The sequence below is a fragment of the Python bivittatus genome, unplaced genomic scaffold (genome assembly GCF_059951505.1).
Source record: "Python bivittatus isolate LINGU-HERP-01145 unplaced genomic scaffold, Pbiv_v1 ctg000210_np1212, whole genome shotgun sequence".
NCBI classification, from domain to species: Eukaryota; Metazoa; Chordata; class Lepidosauria; order Squamata; family Pythonidae; genus Python; species Python bivittatus.
In genome coordinates this window covers 4264261-4287217 of record NW_028277053.1, presented here as the reverse complement: position 1 = coordinate 4287217, position 22957 = coordinate 4264261, and the positions used below count along the sequence as shown (strand labels likewise).

At 42.3% G+C, this 22957-nt stretch overlaps 1 protein-coding gene across 4 annotated transcripts in view; it reads right to left on the bottom strand.

The window, feature by feature from the left end:
* MAP2K5 (mitogen-activated protein kinase kinase 5) overlaps positions 1–22957 on the bottom strand; it is a 135749-nt gene that overhangs the window by 36296 nt on the left and 76496 nt on the right. For all 4 annotated transcript variants that reach the window (XR_015795874.1, XR_015795875.1, XM_088139233.1 and 1 more), the window contains exons 17-19: positions 16605–16634; positions 3290–3316; positions 2944–2976 (exon numbers count right to left, since the gene is read on the bottom strand). Coding sequence is in view for 2 of the 4 variants with exons in the window: in XM_088139233.1 (XP_087995359.1) it covers positions 2944–2976; positions 3290–3316; positions 16605–16634 (90 nt within the window). In the remaining 2 variants the exon portion in view is untranslated. The remainder of the gene's footprint in view (positions 1–2943; positions 2977–3289; positions 3317–16604; positions 16635–22957) is intronic.

Sequence of the window (22957 nt, the reverse complement as noted above, 5' to 3'; positions counted from 1 at the left end):
TCTAATAAATGAGAGAAGGTTCAGAAAGACTTGTTAAGTTTGAATAATGGGATGACACAAAGAGGATGAATTTCAACAGTGAGAAATGTTTTAAGTCCTGTGTCTTGGTAGGAAAAATGAAAGATACAAGTATAGGATATGGGAAATCTGATTTGGTAATAGTACATGTGAAAAGGATTTGGGTGTTTTAGTAGATCGCAAACTGAACGTAAGTCAATAGTGTGATGAAACTCCTAAAAAGGCAAATGTTAACTGGAGGAGCATTGAGTCCAGATCATGGGAATTAATTGCCCCACCATATTCTGTCTGAATCAGTCCCATAGTTGGAGTAGTGTCACGTTATGGGCACTGCAGTCTCCAAAATACATTGACAAACTGGAGCAAATTCAGAGGAGGGCTACCAAGATGGTCATAGCACAGGAAACCAAGTCCTATGAGGAATAGTTAAGAAACTGGACATGTTTAGCCTGTAGAAGAGAAAACTGGAGGGAGATATGATAGCAGTCTTTAGATATCTAAAGGACTATTACATAGAGGAGTGGGTTTGTTCTCTGTTACTCTGAAGGACAGAAGTAGAATGAAATAGTTGAAACTACAGGGAAGTACAGTTTGATATTAGGAGGAATTTCCTAATAGTAATAGGCTCCCCTCATACCATGATATGTTCTTCATGTAATTGCCAAACATTGATGGCATGCTGTCCCATTATTCTGAAGCAGGACACACATAGAAACTGTAGTGAACCCTAGTATGGCGAGAAATATTATCTATTCCTTGGACCCAACCAATCCATTCTTTCCTGCTAAACACCGCTACCTATGATGAGCAAGGGTCATGGGAACAAGTAGCAGACTGAATCCTTAAAAGTGCCTTGTCTACTTCTTCCAGTCATAACAACTGAACCTAACCCACAGCTTGCATTAACTCCAGTATCTACTGGATCCAGGATCATATTGGATATGAATGTTTCTAAACAGCAAAGCTTCTCAACTGAAAATCCTTCATAGCATTCAGGAGACTTTAAAATCGTGCAAGTCTCCAAAACAGACCACCTTAAAAAGGTTCCCACTTTCCTGAAGGAAATGTTCCTCTTCTGCCTGTTACATACAAGGAGAAACCTGTATATGACATCAGAATCTTGCCTCAAGCTCAGGTCAAGAAAATTACCTACAATATACTGTTATGAGATTGGTTGTCATGGTCATTATGAAGTTCTAAGACAAATTTGGCCAGATAGTTTTGGCAGGGATAGTTAAGTCTACAATGATCACTGTCCATCAACTTTACAAGCTCATTCAGGAAGGATTTTGGATCCATCATGTTTCCAGGTAAGTCTCTGTGGCTCTTCCTGCAGTAGGGACTGGAGGAAGGAGTGTTGGGAGAGAGATGTTGGTTGCAATATGTCCTACTGCACAATTTGTTTGGAATCAGAAACTACTATGACAAAGTTAGATTTGAGATGGGATTAATTATTATGCATCTGCAGGTTCATGCTTTGCTTCCATATTAAAGATTATTTTAAGACACTTTTTTTATTCTTAGAAATCAAGGCACTAGAGAAATCCTTAGTGCCTTGAAAAGTCACTGCATTCTTCCAGATGTTGAAGAACTAGATGAATCCAAAGCCATAACTAAGTTAGGACATTGCTCAACTATAGGTATGGGATTCATATTTAGGACTGCACAGGTGCTGTGGACAAGAATGTTACTTTGACAAGCAATCAAAGAGAGAACAAAAGGGATGTAAAGGCAGTAGAATATACTTCACAACCTTCAGCAGTGGCCATGCAGAAATGTGAATAAGCAGAAACCTAGGTTCAAAAATGGATGTTTCAGTAGAATTATGGATTCTGTTAGAAGACTGCAAGTTGCTCAAGAATCTGGATATGTCTGAGACATGGACTCTCTCAAAATACAACCCAACTTCTCTGAGTTTTTTCCTCTGGATCACTCATCTTGGCTCCAGTGGCTTCACCAACCTGCTCACTGCAATTCCCACTTAGTTTCTCCCAGATTCACTGGTTTTCCAAGGTTCCTGAGCTGCAAGTCCCCCCCCCTCTTTTTTTTCCCTTCTCCAGCAGAGACTTTCCTCACCAAAGAATATTCTGGAGCAACATGGGGCAAAGGTCTGCCCGGGAGAAGAAAGGAGACAGCCGAGGGATGGAGCTCTGATGCCTTCCACCTGCCTGCAGCAACCTCCCCAAAAGTAAAAAGAGAAATAGAGGGGCTCACTGATACCAAGGAAAGAAAGTCCTTCCGCCATCCCTCTTTGACAACACGGCACCCTCTCTGAAATGCAGTGGTTGCCGCCATCCCATGTCACCCAGGACAGCTGGCGTGGATTTGCCTGTTGTGCTGGAGGAGACACCACCGTCTGGAGCTTGGATAGGGAGCTCCTTGAGGAAATCTCCAGACTGGGATCAAATGAACGCAAAGGATCTGGACTTCAGAGAAGAGGCGTATCAACAACAGGGTACCCAGTTTTCTCCCCCGGCAACACTAAAACAAGTCGCCACCTTTCAATCTGTTCTTGTTTACAATTCAACTCTGACCCCTATTAATAGGGCTCCCTTTTTGCCCACCCAAAGCATACCTCACTCAGAAGCCAAATCACAGCTTGCCTTTCTGTGCATTACCTCATCTGGCAAGGCGGAGAGGTGATCAATTAACACGGGGGTTCTACGGCCTCTCTTTTCCGGGAGGGGGAGGGAAGAGATTTCCCTGAAAACAGCCTTGTCTCCCCAAGAATTCAATAGGAAGAGTCAGAAAATGGCACAAAGCAGAACAAGGCCAAGCAGAGCTCGACAGCTCAGAGCTGCACAAGGCAACTTGTCTCGCCGTTGAGGACGCCGGGCCATTGTGCTTCATTAGGAAACAAAATATAAGCTTTCCAGCCCATTAGGAATGACTTTAGGAGTGAAAGCACATAAGACGGCGACTCACCTCATCAACAATGCACTGGAGTAACTGGAGAGGCTGTGATGGAAAGGGGGGAGGGGAGAGAAGTATTAAGCCATATGCAATATCTTTACATGGAGTGGAAAGAAAAAATCATTAATGCAATAAAATATAGCAAGATTAATCAACAGCAGCAAACTCTTATAAAAACATCGTGGCTCAGGATGTCCTATTATTTCTAATGGTACCTAATCTAATACAGGCAGTTAAAGGTTTGCTTTTTCCGCAAAATGCAATTTGCTAAGTTTAAAACAAGGCATTCAAGCATGCGAAGGAAGCAGCCATCAGGAAAAAGAAAAGTGAATTTTTTTCCCAAACTCATAAAGCTTACCATTAAAGATCCCTGGTTTTTCTGAATCTGAAAAGGGGGAAAAAAAGGGGAGGCAATATGTAATTAGCATGTCATAATCAAAATGACTCACTTGGACACATTATGATCACTGAGAGAAAATTATTGTATCGCTGGTGGCAATTTGTGGGCATGTGTTAACACAATTTACATAATGAAAATACACAAATGTTAATAGCTCGCTTCTCATTTATAGGCGAAAGTCAGCAGAATGTTAATTTCACACAACACTCTTTACTACCCTCCAGGTTGTATTAGAATAGGGAGAAAAAGCATAATCCATTTCAAAAGGCTGTTTACGATTCAGATATAAATAATGTTTTATATTGCTAGATTGTGAGCACTGCGCTTAATGTTGCAATCATTGCTAATGTTATGAAGCTCACTCTTTTTAAATTAAAAACCGATTTATTTAAAATTGAAATTAAATCATAGTCAGAAATTAGAATTTTGGATTACTGCCAGGGTCTGCTCATAACCCCCCCCCCTTTTTAAGAAAACTTTAATTATGTAGCTGAACTATCTGCCTGTACTTGGTGAATACTAGTTTATGCTCTACTTTTGACAATTTACCATATGCCCTTGAATCCCATAGCTACTTTCCATATACCAACTTTTGGGCTGAGAACCACACTGGGCTGCTAGTCTATTTGCAGCCTTCCTTTTGGGCAATTCCCATATTCCCATTGACCTCGAAGGCTCAAAGCTGAGGTTTGAACAAGTCAGAGCAGTACAGCAACATGGGCAGAAAGTCGGCTTTGAGGGTGGAAGTCACTGATGAGCCAACAAACTGGGAGGTAGCCTGCCCTGGAGAACGTAGCTTCTAGCTTCCAATAATCCATCCAGCTTTTTGCACAGATCAATACGTCCTTTCAATTTCATAGTACACTACTTTACATCCCTTTATTTACTAGAATTTATAGTCTGTCCCATTCCAAGGGGAGCCTTACTTTACCTAAAAAATATTTTTTAAACAAGTCCAAACTAAATAACAAAACATTGTGAAGTCATAAAACATACTTAAAACTTTCCAGGGATACCTCCGAAATGCATGAACCTAAAACATCTTTAATTTCCTTGCAACTGTTGACCCTTCCCATTCAATATTCCCAGCTCAGCGATGTCAGAAATGATGAATGGCTGGTATGTTGGCCATTGGCTTCGTAGATTCTTTCCTTCCCAACTTGCTGGAGGCATTCTCTTTTAGTAAAAGTTTGCCCAGGTAGTGAAGCACCCTGGAACGCAGCCCCAAATCCATAATCTGGATCCCCCCCGCAAGGGAGTGGGAAGAAGGACAGCTTCTGGAAAAAAGGTCTCTCTTGCGGCTGTGATTCCCAGCAAAGACTCAAACCCATCAACCTTTCCCAGTCTAGGTGTCCTCCAGAGAGGCTAGGAATGCTGGGGATTGCAGTCCTAACACCTGTAGATAGGCCAGGTTAGGGAGGTCTGCCTTATATCATTCTTGTTTCGATGATGGTAGAGCCGAGCTTAATCTGGTGGCTATGGGGGAAATGTCACACATGTTTCTTAGCAGCCCCACCCATCTCCTGCACTGGGGATTGGAGGGGGCAGAGCATGCAGCACAGAGGGCAAGTGGAACCCAGCCTGGGCTCTCAGCTGAACACATCTGGAGCTATTATGACCCTGCCTTGACAGAACTGTGGGCAAAATAACCCTGCTCACCGTCTGTATCAAATATTTATCAGTAAATGACACCTAAGGGGGTTTAAAGGAGAAAGAAGATGAGCATTTGCATTTTTCCTCTTTATTTTACTTAATGCAACTTCCGTTTAAGGTATCTGAATGCAATCAGTCCTTCTCCTGCTTCCAGTCTACTGCCTGGGTGGGAAAAGCAGATTTTGGACAGTTTCTACAGTAAGGAGGAGGGACGCTCGGATAATTGAAGAAGGTGGGCTGAAACCTCTCAAAAGGATATCATCAGGATAACTGAAACAGTCAGTATAAAATATATTGCCAAGTGGAGCACTGGGAGGAAAGAAAAAGAAAGCCGATGACACTCTTGGAGCAAAGGCTTGGATGAAGAGACGGGCACTGGCAGATGCCAAGCCAGGAGACCCCAGAATATCTGGGGGGAGAGCGCATTCCAGAGAGCAACCTTGCTTTCAACTGAAACACACAACCTAGTCTACTCCTTCTTGGGTGTTACAGCTTTGCATTCATATAAAATCAGACATCTACAGAAAGCAGGCTGTTTGCAGTCAGATTTCAGTAATAATTTATTGTACCAATTTCAACATTTTGCATTACCATAACTGGAACTGGTTCATTTTGGAATCCCCCAGTGCTGTCTTAATGCTGCTACTGAAAATGACAGGTTGCTGGGATCGCAATGAAGTAACTTACTCATTTCTCAATTCAATAGTGAATGCTGTTCTTACAGGAAGACTCAGAGTTGGTTGTCTGTACTGCAATGTATGTGAACTGCTCCAAGTGGATGGCTGTATGCAAGTGCTGACTCTTCATCTGTTAACTCTGCTAAAAAATCTAACTGGTATATTTTCCCCCCCCAAGCCTTCAATGACAAGGTGTTCAAATTCTACTTCTGTTAGGCACATTTTTCACTGTAACACAATGTTGCTTACATTTTCCAAGCCTGCAGCACTGGAACATTTCAGTTAACAATAAAACAGCCAGCCCAACAAATGAAGCATCTGATTTTAGGATGTACTGAGGAAATGGATTTATAAGAATTTTCAGCGTAAGATGCCAGGGTGGGAGGTTTCTCCTCTTTCTGCCACCATAACAAGTTTAGGATGGAATATTCTTTAGCTCTGGAAGCCTTTGGCAGTTCTTTACCGTGCATTTCTGGAAGTCTTCTTGTGCCTGTTCCGGTCTTAGGCTCAGTCTGTCTCCCCTCGGTCCCATCTGATGGGATTAAGACTGAGCCACACACAAACTCACCCGGCAGCCTTAAAATAATTCTTGCCGCGATTATTAGTATAACGCATACGAGATACTCAAAAAACTTTCAAGCTTCTCTATGAATATGTCATTATTATAATCCATTACTATTATTAGTGCTACCCCGGTTTTTAACTCTGGGAGAACATTGCACAGACTCAGTGTATGAATATTCTATAGAACGAGGCTTGATAAAAGGAGGGAACGGTATATTCCGTACATTCCCTGGAATGCTTAATAAGACACATTCATGTTTGTATCCAGAAGGAAGGCTGGATGGGAAAACTGATTAAAAATGCAAGAGGTTTCATGTAATAGTTAACTCATTGTTTTACTTTTTGAAAAAAAAGTATGTTTGACTTGCATCCAGTTCTAGTTCTTAATTTCTTCCTCTATTATTCTTCCTTGAATGACCAAGGAAAAAAACCTATTTTCTTTAGTCAAGCCACTCTAAAACAGGGGTTTCTCAACCGTGGCAACTTTAAGATATGCTGGCTGGGGAATTCTGGGAGTGGAAGTCCACACTTCTTAAAGTTGCCACGGTTGAGAAACCTTGCTCTAAAAGAATCCTTTGTTCTGTAGCTTAGGAAACAGCCCAACCTTTTTCATCTCCTTCCTTAATATTTGGCACTAGCACCGGTCCTGGAACTTTCCTTAAAGAAAGTTACAGCAACTGTTCCATACTAATAAATCTGCTAGTATGCCAGATTAGCAGATCATAAAACAAAAAGTGAAAATGAAGTAAACTAACCTAAAGTGCACAGCCACACTGAAAACATCTTTGCAACATGTTCTTCTCAAGCTCTGAATTTCAAAAATAAAACTGCCTTTCTTGTATTATATTAACATGATACATCACTCCTATAAATAATCCATTTTTGGATCAAAGCAACACTTGCTCTTTTTTCACACCAACATACAGATCTCATACTCTTGATGTACTTCTGTGAGGACAAAATGGTAAATGATGCTCTCTTAACACTTGGAATCTTTATGATCTGTTTCTTTTTGAACTGAGTTTTGTGATATTTTTAATTCCAGTTCAAGCTTACTTCTTATCATATTTCTTTCTTTTTTTTGAGCTTGCAAAACTTCAGCCACCTGGTTATGGAAATACACCTAAAAATATGGGAAGGGCTCTTCCAAAACATTTTGGAAACAAGAAGATAACCCTTCAAATGCCTTGTTCTGAACATGGCATTCAGAATTATTCCACAAAGCAGTCATTTTTTCCACTGTCTGTGAAGTGGTTGAGCTCTGTTGGTACACCCTGGCAGAAAAAGTGGGAAAAGACACCTTGGGTTTCAGTCCATTTGGGTAGCCCATGCTACCCAAAAGGAAAACGGCATTATGCATTTTCTACTATGACATTACTGAAAAGGTAAGATCTACAATTAATTATATCTGCAACCATTCCACTGACTCACAGAAAATTTATGTAAGCGATTCCTACATAATGGGAGAGAGCAGCATAATTCATTCTTAAATATGAAAACAATGTTCTATGCTGAACATTATATTTTGGTAAGAACATAAGATATCAGTTCAAGAAAACCTATGTATTTGTGGGTGTTCTGCACATAGAGTGAGAAAAACTGCTATAAAATTAACTTCAGGTTATTTTTTTGAATATTGAAACAGCAAATAATGGATTATTCTCACTATTTTCTGTGAAGACTAATAAAATATAGCTCTTCTTTTCTTATAATTCACCATGGAAAGCAGCATTATTTTGGCATCAACATGTGAACAATGTTTAATGTCTTTTAAATGGTTCTGAACAGTTATATGTTAAATGACAACAGATTTTGCTCTTATTTTAAAACTGGCTGTTGCTGCTCTTCAATTATTCTACAAAATAAATGTTTAAATGATACTTCTATCAATTGAAAAAGGGAAATATCAGTAAAGCAGCTTTTCTAGTTAAACAAAATTATGTGTCCTTTCTCTCTTCCTTTGACAAGTGGCTCTTACATCAAAATGAAAAGAGGCCAAACTTGGTCAATATTATGGATTACACACAAGAAAAAGAACCTTGGAGCTTGCTAATATCAAGGAGCAGGAGCAACAGCTTCAATTAAAACCAGCCAATTATTCAGCCCTTTAAGATGCCGCAAATAAATGAATTGCTTTTAAATGGAAGTCCTTGGATGAAGAGTTCTTTGACCCACAATTCAATTGCACTAACAGGAATCATAATGAGGGAGGAATTGCTGAAACAAAATATTTTTTTCTCCTCTGAATGGAAAAAATGGCTTTTGAATTAATAATCGAGAGGTATTTGCAAAATGTTTGGTATTGCAACAGGAAGAAGGGCAAGATTATAAAATGCTGCGGGTCACTATGGGCGTTGTTTACAAGTTACTTCTCCACCCCTTGAATTCCTGCTTCCTGCCGGCTCCTTTCCCTCAGGATTGCTGGGCAGACCCTCACCCCAGCCTAGAGGCGTTCAGCACATCTGGAAGTGCTTCCCCGCCCAAGCTCATCCTTCCAGGGTCAGGGCCTGCCCGCACTCTGCCTGCTCCTGAAAATGCCACCGATTGGAAAACTTAGGCTCTGCATGAGCATGCCGGGCAATGCCCTGGGAGGTCTTCTCAGGGATACTGTTTGCCCACACTGGAGACACCATTTCCCCCTACTCCCTGGAGCCATTTCAATGGGAATTTGGGGTTTTGTATCCCCCCTGAAAAGCAGGGGTGCAGCTTGTCTTTTCAGGCCCCCAAAAACCTTTGGCCAGTTTTGCCTGGTTTGTCAGCTGTACCCTCCCCCCCAGGCAGAATTAATGTAAAATGTCATAGCTGGAGCTGCCCTTGAAAAGGGATTGGGACCTCTGATTCACCCAGGAAGCAGCGGTGAAAATTCTAGCTGGTCGGTCTTACGAAAGCCATTTTTCCTTTACATTTGAAAGTATTATGTTGGCTGTCTTCTCACTGTTGGGAGCAACTGAGGGTATGGAGGTGATCTTTAAAGGCCTGTGCAGGTGGAGGTCCTTGCTCCAAGATCAGAAGGCAGCTCCATTCCTTCTGTGGAAAAAAGCTCTTTATTCGGGAGCCAGAGGAGGGACTTCAGAGGAGGAGATGCCTCCGCGGTGGAACGCTGATTCTGGGTGGGTTGGGCCTTTCGGTATCAGGTTAAACTTTTTCAGTGGCACAGATATTCTAAAATAATCCTTAAACAAGTTAATGTTTAACTGTACTTTTAATGCCGGTTGAATTATGTTTAACCTTCTCAATACGCATACTTGGGGATCTCATTCCTAGTGCCTGTTCTGTTCTCTGCATCACGCTCTCCATTTCATACAGTTGCAACATTTGTGCAGTTCAGCTTTGCAAGGTAGCCGTAGTGTATTTCGTTTTTATTCTTAGTGATCTTCGTACACCACCTTGAGATCATTTGAGATAAAATGATCTAACTCAATGAAGGAATACAAATATTATGGGAAAGATGACAACATCATTATTACAGACCCTCAAAGGGGCACTAAATATGTACCATTTCACCTTGCTCTGTGATTGAATTAGGATTCTGTTGGGGTTGTTGTGTAGAAAGTCAGTTTATAATCTTTTTAACTGAAGAGAAAGTCCTGGAGACTCAAATGAAATCACACTGACCAGAATGACCAAGAAGCTCCCTGGAACAAGAAAAGTTGGATTGTAGTTCTTTATGATGCATTTCCAGGGTAAAATAAGAAATTCACAATCATCTCTTTGCACTTTGGACTGTGGATTTATTACCTGGTTAATATTAATATAATATTAAATTATTTACTAATATTGTGAATTTCTAATGTAGGAAGGATTGCTGAATAATGCCCGTTTTGAGGGCCATGCGGTGACAGTGCAACTCAGAGGACGAGGAGGGAGAAAGTTGCTTCATCTCCAGGAGCATCCATCTTTGTGAAGGTACGATCTGGACCACTGTCTCCCTCCCCAGCAAGAGCTGCCTGCGCAGAGCATATTTGTGCATGAAGATCCTCTCTTCCACCTTTGAACGTCATGTCGAAATCCATGGTGGGCTCTGAATCAGAAACCGAGCTCCTCTCAGTTAATAACGTTTTGGATTGTGATCTCCCTTCATAAAATCAACCTAAATGAGGCATTGTGTTCCTGAACACTATTACTCACTTTTGTTTCCATTGCGCCGGGTGCTGCCTCTATCCGCAGCAAAGCGATATGTCATCATTTTGTTGAGCTAACCGGCCTAACCGTCTTGTCCCTTTGAGTTAGGAACAAGACAGCAACACTTCATCAAACCGTTGGCAACAGCCAGGCGGAAAAAGGCTGGCAGAAGAGATGGGAAATGGCCACGTTTGCAAATTCCACAACTTTATTGGCCACGATTAAAAAGGAGAACGCTTGGCCGCAAAAGTTGCCCTTCTGGAAGGGAGAGCACACACAATGCTACCTCCATCGGTCTCACCTTCGCAGATTTGTAATCAGGCATTTCAAGGCTCGCTTGATGGTTGTTTGAACAGGCGTCTGCCTTTGGCACTTCTTTTTTGGGGGGGGCTTCTTCCCTCCCTCCCCTCTTCTACTTATCACGCTCCTTATTTGAAACAGATTTTTAACAGATAATCTTGCTCATTATAACAATATCTTGCTTGCATTTTATTCAAATAATTCTTAAAAACAGCTTTAAAAGCTGTTTGGAATAAACACCAAGCTTGCCATCAATCAAAAGCAAAAAAATTTCCGCTGGCGGTTGTATAAACATCAGATCAACTCACTGATGTCTTCAAGGATTTCAGACTGAACCATAAAAAACTCCATTAACTTCTGACAAAGAATGCAAATTAATCGCAACATGGGGTGAGATGAAATTAAAGGCTCTATTCTAATCAATGACAAGGCAGGATGAAATATTTACTTCTCTCTCTCTCTCTCTCTCTCTCCCCCCCCTTCTCAGTGCTTCCTGTATTCAGGTTGGCCTCCACAAAGCAAGCCTAAGTGGAAGGTGCGATTTTCTCAACCTTGGATAAAATCTACTTGCAGGCTGCAGAGATCCACCAGCCACCCACCCAGCCACCCAACTAATCATCCAAATCTCAGGTGCACCCAATTTGTTATTCACACTCTCTTGTGCCAGTGGAAGAAAGGCTGGCACAGACAGATGCACAAGGAACCCGAAATGACAGTTCTGCCCTCCGGAAGTGCGATCACTACAGGAAAATCTAGTACAGCCTCCAGGTGAAATGTCTGGTGCTCCATATGGAGCAGAGAAAATTAACAACAAGATGGAAATCTCACAAGCAGCAGGGAGCTGGAATTTTTTTTTTTACGGGAAAAATGAAATTTAAAGATGAAGGAGAAGTAATAAATTAATGGGGTGTGAAAACATTCAAAGCTTTACAATACCAGGGGCACTATTTACTCAGATTTTTTTTAAAGAAGGAGGGGGCAAAGCATCCTTCCTTCCAAACTTCAAATCATTTGATGTAATTTATTAACAAAGATCTGCAAGTGTATCCAAAAACAGGGGGAAGGGGCTTTAGCCACATTCAGAAGAAATCACTTAAACACATTTCTCACCCTCTCCCGGCAGCCAAGAAGCGCCGTCTCCTCTGAATGCGGCTGGCGGGATTCACCCTGCCTTAACAGGGAGCAGTTTAAGCACCAGCAGGGGCAATTCTTAACAATTTCATGAAATTTCCTGACTGTAAGACATGGCACTGCCCTTTGCTACCTTTTGATTTAATCAAGGCAACTGGAATCTCTGTAAAGAAAATACGCAATCATTATTTCCTGCAGGTTTCTCCGAGGCCTGACGCTTGCGAGACGCGACGGTCCTTGGAAGAATCCTCCATGACCCCATATAGCTCTCTCCATGTTAGAAGCAGAAAATGGTGTCAAAACCACAGCGCAGCCCAAATGCACAGCCAGAGTTTCAGGGACAGAGCAGAAAAGTGAAACGAGTTTCAAAAAGATGATTCCACGGCACAGGTGCTTATTTATCTTTTGAATTTGCCACCGCCCATCTCACTGCGGAGTGACTCTGGGTGGCTTACAGTAAAAACAGAATGAGCATTAATTAAAATAGATAAATATTAATTAATTAATTAAAATATGCTAAAATGCTTAAATGTTTCACTCAACTTACAGAACATGTTTACATCTCTGTCAGGATAGAAGTATTCTTCTAAATCTGTTCTCCAGAAAAAACAATATTTCCAGTCTGGCATTTCTTTGTAAAGAATTTAGAATGACTAAAACTGTCATATTTTCAGAACTTTTTTTTCACTCTTACCAACGAATGTGTGACAACAGTCACAGTTATAGGTTAACAAAAGCATCACGCATATCAGGAATTTGCTGGATTTAGCAAACTGTGGAGTTTGCTTGTAAAAACACCTGGTGGGAGCAGTCTTTAGTCTAATTATCACAATATTTAAATGTTTTAAATGCCAACTGACAATTGCAAATAAACTGCAAATGAAAAAGTACAATAAAATTCACCATCATCAGAAACAGCACCCTGATATAAACATTTTGACATCTTGTCTTTCATGCCTAGGAACCTGGAGCACATTATACATAAGTATACCCAGTATTTTTAAGGACAGCTTTTCTGCAAGTTCCTGTAAAAGCCACTGGGAGTTCTCCCTGTGCACCGGAGGCTTTTTCCCTCTGCCCTGAACGAGTTCTCACATGGTGAAAAGCAAACAGCCTGGTAGCGTATCTGGCTGATACCAAAACAAAGAACAGATGGAAACGGTTCTTCCTGCCCCAAAGAGATTCACTTCTAGCCTTTTCCACAAAGCAGGCAAGAGGAAGGGGTGGAGGAATTTGAGCACTGATGGCAGTACAAAGAGAACCCACACTTGACACAGCAGTTGCTCGAATTCTTCCACAATGGCTTCTTTGCATTTCTACAATAAAACAGAAGTTGTTGCATTCATGTCATGGGTACCTGTCCCTAAGTTCCAATCCCATCCAGCTTGCTGAGACCCCTGATGTTGCTGCAGCGTCCTGCCCGAACGCGTCTGAGCTCAGCTGGGCCTTTCACTCCCAGCCTGAGTGTCTCCTGTCCCTTGGTTCACTCCCATGCACTGCAGGACACTGTGAGTGGCAGAGCAATATCCATGCTGGCTTGAAAACAGAGTGGCAAGGAGTCGTTCACTCTCTAAGAATTCTGTGGTGGTTGGGCAACGTGCGCCTGGATTAGGCTACCTTCAGGGCGGCAACAGGGCCAGGGGGGCAACCTCAGCCCCTGATCTCTGCCAGTGAATCAGATATTCCAGTGGTTCCCAGTGACCCTGAAGGCAAATGTCTGAAGCCTGTCTTGGGACTAAAACATCTACGTGGTTGTATGTGCAATCTCGTCTAGGCTGAGGTCCCTGATGCTTATCAAGCCGAGGGTAACTAATTCCCATTGTTATAAGAAGGGTCAAGAAGACTGGTGGGGAGGGGGGGAGTTCTTCAGGGCTGCCAGGACAACGGAAAGTCTCTTAGTCCTAGTTTCTCTTTTGCACCTATTGATTTTGCCACGTTGAGAGACGCTGCTCACTTGTTGACATGCACCCACTGCTGTTCAGCATGCTTTGGAAGATCCTGCTACCTCCCTAGCTTTTTCCACCTTTGCTGGTCACTATGATAAGTGTCTATGTAGCCTGGTAACATGCACAGCAATATATTCTTACTCTGCCACCATGCGCTTTCGGATCAGGCCTGACAGAACCAGTGTACGGTGTAGGACTGGTGAATGACAGTGCTACACAATGTCTCTATAGCAGAGCATTGCCTGTTTAAATAGAACCACACACCCAATAGCGGCAAATTGAGGACAAGCATGGATTGATCTGCTAAACCTTCGTCCACAGAATTAGGTTTTTTTAAAAAGTGTTTCTAAGCACAAGGAGGAGATCAAATCACTTCCTATTATTCAATAACCACAGTGGTGAGGCATCTGCATAATCTAACCATGCATAAATTAGTATGGCTCATTTGCATAATAATAACGAGTTAATAGATGCTTAAAGAGCACAGACCAACACCGGTTTTAAATCAGATATGCCTCCAGGCCCTTTGGCCTGGATCAACTGGGAGGTTAGGAAACGTGAGCATGATCCACCAGGGAACGCTGCTTCCTCCTCCTGTACCGGTGCAGGAGTTCTCCAACTTTGCAGAATCGCAACTGCCTAAAACGACAAATGCGTTTATACCCCCAATGAATAAAACTAATGCTTTCATTAGGGTTAGGAATGGGCAAGGTATCAATATACCACTTTCAGTAATTAAATTTTAATCTATGTATCACAGGATTTCTCCTACTCTGTCGGACCACAATTGCCCACTGAGGGCGTGCGCAGTCAAAGCAAGGAGCAAAGCCTCTGGAGAAGCTGAAAAGCGTTCCCGTACTGCCTGCACAGGCAAAGCAGGAGTGCTGCCAAAACCTGCCTCTGCTTTGCCTGGCAAGCCCACAACCAGGCTGCATAGGCACGCTGGGGAAGGCTAGCCCAGCGTGAGCTTTGATGGCTCTCTCACTCTACCTGCGCAAGCCTGATAAGGCTTTAAAAAATGTGCAGCCCACCTCTGAGTTGCCTGTGACCCCCTGGGGGGCCCCAACCTCAATTTGAGAGCCCCTAGAATAATGCAATGCTTGGGAGTATTTATGCATGGCTCCATTCATCTCGGTACACATGTGATGCCTTTAATAGGTGGATCCTACTTCTGAAAAGCAAAAAGAAAAGACTCCCCCATAACCTCCCAGGAATCCATTTTGCCCTGTGAACTTTTCCACAAATTGCAAGAGCAGTTTTCGAACTCTTAACACACATTTTAGTCATGATGGATATTTGCAGAGAAAGAAATCAGTAAAGATTCAGCTATATAATGAAATCCATCCTGAAGTTGGGGCTATTTTTTGCTCCCCCCCTTTGTGAGGAAAATGTTCTGAATATCAGCAGAAATATGTGGAATGTTTCCACACTGAGTTCATGTGAATTGTTATTGGTTTTTCATTTAAATGAGATGGTGGTCAAGGAAAAAATGATTTGGAAGAATAAGGAAATTGCCCATATGGAGGGTTAAGTATCATTTAGGTTTAATGGAGCTGCAAGATCTGAGCTTGGGTTATACCATTTATGACCACAGATGGTAGCCCCTAAATAAATGCTTCCATGTATGTATGTATGTATGTATGTATGTATGTAAAAAATCCCGTGGAATTGTAAACCACCAACCCACCTCAGGATTCAGAGCAAAGTCTAATCTGCCATCTCCTAGACTCACCAGTTCTTTATGTAAAAGGGCTTGGGGAGAGATGTTCTGAAAGCACCCACCTGAGGTCCGATCTGATGCCAACCAGACTCAGGTTTACCATCTCAGTGTCTCAGATGCATTGGCAGGTCAAAAGGCCAGAATCACTAGACCAGCACAAAGCAGCACCCTTTTCACCATTCCATGATGGACACTGAGGGGCTCGTCTTGAATCCCAGTATCTAGTAATACTTTCTGAAAGTCAGTTTCTGAATAAGCTCCTTGAGAATGAGCCTCCTGAATAAGCCTCCTGATACAGGTATACCAATCCACCCCCACCACCGCCCTTTTATAAAACATGACATTCATTCACTGTCAGTTGAGGCTTAAGGCATAAATTGTAATAACTCCTGCGGGCAAAAAAGCCTTTTTGGAATCATGTTCTCTTGGCTGCAACGTCCAACCACTGCCATTTGTCAACATTGGTGGTGTGGTTTAACGGAGGTGTGTCTATAAGCAGAGACAAGGTTCTTTCTTAGAGTAATATTTTTATGCCAATCCATTGAAAGGGAATATGTAGAAGCCCCTCTTTCTGAAAAGCAACACAGGTGTGAAGGAGAACAACGTGGAGGCTGTGGAGGATCATCTGGCATAAGCCATGGCCACTGGTGAGCATCACCGGTATTAGCAGCCGCGGTCCTGTTCTGACCAAAACAAACTCATTTAAAGAAGCATTTGTGGTCCCAGCTACTTTTTTCTTTAAAAAAACAAGCAAATGAAATTCTGCTTTTTAAACACTGAAGAAAAAGGAAGGGTTGCATGACCCCTGCCAGCCAGTGAACTAGAATAGCTTTCTCAGAAGCGGAGACTTCTAGACACCCCGGACTTGGACGCGCATCACTCCCAGCCATTGTGTTGATTTGGGAAGGCAGAAAGGCCAATTTCCAGGCTTCATACTCCCTACAACTCTTTGCCCCATTCCTAGAAACAGTCTCAAGGATACAAAATAAATCTTGGAACTTAAAAGGAGAACAAAATCCATGGCGGCTTCAGACAACTCTAAAGTGATTGCTTTTTGATTTAATGGGGCAGATTTATATGAACCAGGTGGAAAGACTGACACAACTGCTTGTTGCAGCTTCATCCACAGGAATCAATGAGGCAGTAATGAACGTTCTTACCTGAGGATACGGGAACCTCCCGAGAGCAAGCTGGAAAAAAAAAAAAATTTGTCTAGTTAGAGGGATTTGCATTAGGGTTGGGCAAAGGAAGGGGATAGAGAGGAGAGGGGTTTATAATTCAGTCTTGAGGGCTAAATGGGTCAGCCAGAAGGGGGGGGGGAGAGAGATTCAGAAGAAAAAAAACTTACAGATAAGCAAAATGGCAATACTTTGAATGGTTATCCATAAACGAGCAGCAGATCTGTATCCGTCGGTCTGCCCAGCCAAATTCTGGGCTCATAAGCACAATATGGGGCTTTTTCAATTCTGTGTCCTCTCTTTGCATTTCAGTTGTTAAGAGATTCAAGCCATTTGGATGAAAGCTGAGAGTCGCGGGGGCAAAAGTCACAACTAGCATGGTGAAAATGCCAAGGAGTTTGGACAAGCTCCATCACGGAAGCAAAGTTCTGTCTTTTGCTTTTGAAATGCAAGACCCCAAAGATCACAGCACTGCGCTCTACCTGATGGCTGTTGGCTCTCAATTTAGCCCCACAGCAATGGATTCAAAGCCTCACTTCAGGCAAAGGCGCTTGTGGGTATTGCTTTTCTTATCACGCTGACAGAGGGACTGAAAGGGTTAACCAACCCAAGAGGGGCACCTCCCCCGTTCCTTGGGGGCCGACAGACCCCTTCCAAACAGCTCTGGCTTCAACCCTTCCAAGTTGCTGCTGCAGCCAGAAAGTACCCAGAGCTGCTTTATATGTAAGTCTTGCTTTGGGGGGTATGCTTTGAATTACTCACAAAGAAATGGCTATCACAAATGGCTCTCCAGAAGTCCACGGAGGGCTTGTGTGGGCCAGAACAGCTGAAATGTAACATGTGTGAAAGCACATTTCAAATCCATTTATGGAGTGTCCAGACAAAATCTTTCTCTACTGTAGTATCCCATCTTGTGGGGTGATTAAAAGGAGAAAATGGAATATAGTGTAAAGTATGTTATGAACTGTAACATGGCAGGTGCCTGGATTGGTCGCTCTTCTGCATACAAGCTGCAACAGCAGAGCAACAACACCCAGGATGACAATGGCATTTTCAAATAATACTCAAATTAGTGCAGGTGAAAATTTATGCAAATCACACAGATGTATGCAAGCATATTCTGAACGCAGAATTGGTTTTCTTGATATAGAGATGACCGTGGTGGAGAACACACGCCTTCTGACTACGGTATATCTTAAGAGTCCAACCCAACCCCTCCACCGGGAATGGCTGCGCCTTTGAGGAGGCAACCCTGAAGATGCCAGCAACGGCGAGAACCTTTGTTTGACTGGGCTCTGCTGAGTGCCCCCCCCTGCCCCGGCCCAAGATTGTCAAGGTAATCTGTAATCTCCCCGAAATAGCCTGCAGATATGTCACTGTACTAAATGTGTTTCAGATTTAATGAAGCTTTAATGTCCTTTTTAATTTTGCCTGTTTCTGTATCACCAGGGGTCGAGCAAGGCAATCAACACTCAAGAGGATGGTTTGGTTTAAAACTAGGAAAAACTCATTTGCTTATGAGTTGCACTGTATTTTCTTAATTAAATTTACTGAGTAAAATGGTTTTAAGTTCAGCCAACCAATGACCTCTGTATGTAGATTTAGATTTATAAATAGGCTAACAGCTAAAGCATGGAAGCCAAAAGATTGGGGGGGAAAGCTCTTACAAAAAACAAATTAGGGCTTTGTATTGTTTCTACATAACAGAAGCCGCTTGGACGTAAACTGATTTATAATCCCCAAAGGAAAATTGAAAACAGAAAAGCACAGAAGATAAGGCAATCAGAAAAGTCTTCATATTGTTTCACAAGTTTGGGAACATATTCTTGTTATCCATGTTACCTCTGGAATCCTTCTGGCTCAGCCTCTTAACATATCAGTTCCCCAACCCAGGAAAACCTTGCTTATTTTAAATCCCATTATCTAACTTTCCTAATCATTTTAATTTATTGCCTCCTGCTCCAGAACTCCAAAACATTTTAAAGCAGAGCAGCCTGCCACAGGTCGAGGTTGTAGGAAGAGGACTGCTCTCTGCCAATTTGCAACCTCATTTGACCCAATGGCAAGCATTTCCTCATCATCAAGTAGAAAGTGTGATTGCTGCCAGCAAGACACGACCAGGTACACCAGACCAAACCACAGGCAATATGGAGAAATGGGAAATTCTAACCGCAAGCTAAAACAAGGTATGATCTGAGACAAAGGAGCCACTGTGACATTGTAGGATGCTGGAGGACTTGTCTGTAGCTCTGTGAGATACCAAGGTATGTACCTCTTATGTCCTAGGTTCCCAATGTGGCCTCCACAGGGACCAATATGCCTGAGACACCTCCCTTTACAACCATCAGACTCTCTGATTCTTCTAAAGTTTTACATTAAAAAACGTACACAGGTTTCAGCTTAAACTGGAAACCATTCTTAGATCATAATCGAAACATGGATTGATACTGCATCCAAAATGTGGGTTTATTCATGCATAGAATCTATACTTCAATTATATGAGATGTCTAACTCATAACAGATTTTAGTAATATGGATTGAATTTACTACCGTCTACAATTTCCATATGATTGTGTTGACCTTGGTCTTTGTACTCATTTTAGCTTGTTCAACAGTGATTCTTAGTCCTATAACATGTTCTATATCATATATCTAATTATTCATAATTAATTAATGACATTTTAGAAAGCTATAACCTCCATGACAGTTTTAAATCTTTAGTTTCTTTATCTCTATTATAGTTTCTTTATCTCTATTATTATATTCTTAGTCTGTAAAACACATATATTGTGTATGTGTGTATTTGACCATGAAGCTATTGAATTGATAGACAGCTTCTGCCTTTTAGGATCAACTAACAAAGTAAAGGAATAAGCAGTCAAGAAATATGCCACAAACTAGCACTGCTACTGAGCAGCCATGAAGTCTTTGGGGAAGATAATCAAATGCCTTGATGTGTCTATAACTACAAAGAGCAGAATAGTGCAGGAATGGTATTCCCTGTGACACTCTATGGAAGTGAAAGTTGGACTTTGAAGAAGCAGGATAGGAAGAGTGTTGATGTTTTTGAACTCTGGTGTTGGAGAAGACTCCTGAGAATACCGCGGACAGCCAAGAAAACAAACCAGCCGATCATCGAACAAATCAACCCAGAGTTCTCACTTGAGGCACAAATGACCAGGCTCAAATCATCCTTTTTGTTGTTGTTCAGTCGTTAAGTTGTGTCCGACTCTTTGTGACCCCATGAACCATATTGCGCCAGGCCTTCCTGTCCTTCACTGCCTCCCTGAGTTTGCTCAGTTTCATGCTCATTGCTTCAGTGATGCTATCATCCTACTTTGGACATATTGTGGGAAGACCTACTTCTCTGGAAAGGGCTCTAATGGTGGGAAGGTTGGAAGGAAAGAAGACGACAACCAGCAGCAAGGGGGATGGACTCAGGCATGGTGGCAATGAGTGCACCATTGGAAAACCTGAAGGACCAGGTTAGGGATAGATCTATCTATGAACATCTATGTGGTTGCTAAGAATTGATACCGACTTGATGGCACATAATTATCAATCTGTGTGTGTGTGTGAGAGAGAGAGAGATCTAGGGTGTTGCAAGTAAATCACCAGCACCCACCACATGTTCTCTAAATTCCAAATGGGCCCAAACCAGAAGTTTGGGGACCAAATTTCACCACCAGCATTGTAAGATCCTTTCCTGAAGCAACTGCTTGTACAGCTCAGTTTATCTTGCCTGTCTTTAGGAAGAGTTGCTGTGAAATGGCAAAGAGCAGATTATTTGTCTGCAGACATGCCAGGTCAAGTCATTATTATCCTTTCCACATTTCCTTGAAAAACCACTTCACTGCCACTAGGAAAAGACAGCGTCAGCTGGGTGACCCAGTAGCAGTTTCCTGCCTACTGAGATCTCTCAGTGCAGGAGGGTGCACAGGTGGCTGGCAAGGCGTGGTGTGAGTTTAGATGGGCTGGGGAGGGCGCGCGAGGGTGCAAGCAATCCCAGAGCCATAGTGCCTCCCTGCACACGGCTGGGATGGTGAACCCAACAGAGGGGAGGCAGGCAAAGACAACTAAGGTCAGCTGGGGGGATGGTGGGGGCAGCAGGGAGGCAGTCATAAAAATGCGGGCTGGCTTGAATTTTTATCATGTGACTGCAGGGGCACTGCAACAGTCATAAGTTCAAGGACTGGTCATGTCCATTTTTTCAGCACTGTTGTAACTTCAAATGGTCACTGAATGAATGGACATTAAGCAAGGACTACCTGTAATAAAAGCATCTCAGTTTAAGGATTTCACATTCAGATAACAACTCAAAGTATATTTCTATAATACTGCAGAGCTCAGAATATATTTTTAAACATTTCTCACTCTACTCTGTTGTTCAATATATCTTCAGCAATGTGTGTCAATGATTGTCCAAGATGGTAATTCTCTTCCCATTATCACAAGCACAGGTGATGTTCTGGGCAACGTTACCTCACCCTGTCCACCTTCTCTGACAAATTCTGAAAGATAGAACCTAGGGAGCTAACTTGAGGCTATTTTAATGGAGAAAACTCTGTCCTTATCACCCCAAATTCTCACCTAGTCTTTTGAAGAGCAACCTGAATTAAACGAACTGTTAGGTAAAACATGGAGACATGTTTCATAACAGAATAATCTTTGGCTGTTTTCAGAGGAAAAGCCACTGAAAATCTATGGCAAACAATATTCTGCAACTGATATGGATATTAAATTTAGCAATGCGGTATTACCTTTTGGAAGCCCCAAATATCTCTACAGGGCAGGACATTATTATTCCCATTTTGCGGATGATAAACTAAATCTGATCACAAAGTCAGGAATTTGAGCCAACTATCCTTTTGCAGAATTTAACAGAAATTAGGAATAAGTCTTACCCTAAATGTTGAGCTGGTGGCATACATCTCAATTCTCTCATGTGGAACCAGTAGAAAGAATCTTTAGAAAAGAACTGACTTCAAAGCTCAAAATGTCAATGTAAGCTCCCCAACGCTGTCCAATCTTAACTACACTTTGATGCCTCATTTAAATCAAAGTCCACACAGAACCCCTTTCAAAGGCTCTACAGGTAGTCCTCGCTTAGCAACTGCCTTGTTTAGCAACTGTTCACAGTTATCACGGTGATGAAAAAGTAACTTTGTGACCAATCCTCACATTTTTTACCTTTGCAGGTCTGTAAAGGAAAGCAAAGCTAAGGTCCTTTCCTTAGTTTCCAAAGCTTCAGGACCTCATGGGGACACAGAAGATCAGTCCCAATTTCGCAGAGCAGCTCTAGCACAGGAAGAGGCCTCAGTCTGGTCTTCTCTGAAAGCAGAAGTTCTCCAGAAAGGAAAGCAAAGCTAAAGTCAGATCATAAGGACCGTTGCAGTTCTGCTTAGTGACCACTTCACTTAACAACCAAGTTGATGGTCCCAATTGTGGTCACTCAACGAGGACTACCTGTATTCTGGTAGGATCACTGCTTGGACAGTTCAACATTATCCATTTAGCCTATGCTGCTCAGAGCTCCATGTTTTGGTTTCTTAGCACAAAGAGACAAAATGTAATGAGCTATCTCCATTTTATGTTTTCACACAATTCTTTTAAAAATAAAGTTGACTGAAAGTATTTTATTTACAGTATATGATAAAACTGTGCCAGGTGGTCCTTTGTCCTCAGACTTGTAAAAACTAAACTATAATCTCCAACCACTACTAAGTGTTCTGGGTATATTGTCTTTTGGCTCTTCCTCATGTTTTTAAAATTAGTACTGTCTATACATTTGTGCATGCATATGCTACTAAATATAATGAGCATACTAAAAACCTGTGAGCATTCATCTTTTCTCATAGTGTGCCATTTAGAAAAATGAGGCGGTCCCATCAAATTTGACAAAGGAAAGCCAGGGAAGACCTGTCCTACAGGCAGACGGTTCCACAGGTTCAGTCCTCCTGACTTTCTGGAGAACTTCTGCTTTCAGAGAAGACCAGACTGAGGCCTCTTCCTATGCTAGAGCTGCTCTGCGAAATTGGGACTGATCTTCTGTGTCCCCATGAGGTCCTGAAGCTTTGGAAACTAAGCCAATTAATTATCAGTGTGCTCCTGCTCCAGAGGAAACATCGCAAAGACAGCTATGCGATGCAGAGAGTCTCCCATGGGTGGGAACTCCCACTCTGCCCTGCCTCTTGGGACTTCTTCTCTCCCACCAGGTGATGAGGCTCTTTTGCACCTTGCCCCTATTCTCCACCATTATATTCAGGAGCAACTTTGCTGCTCTCCCCACCCAGTGGCTGGTTCTCATGGCAGGAAAAAAGGAACACGGAAGAAGG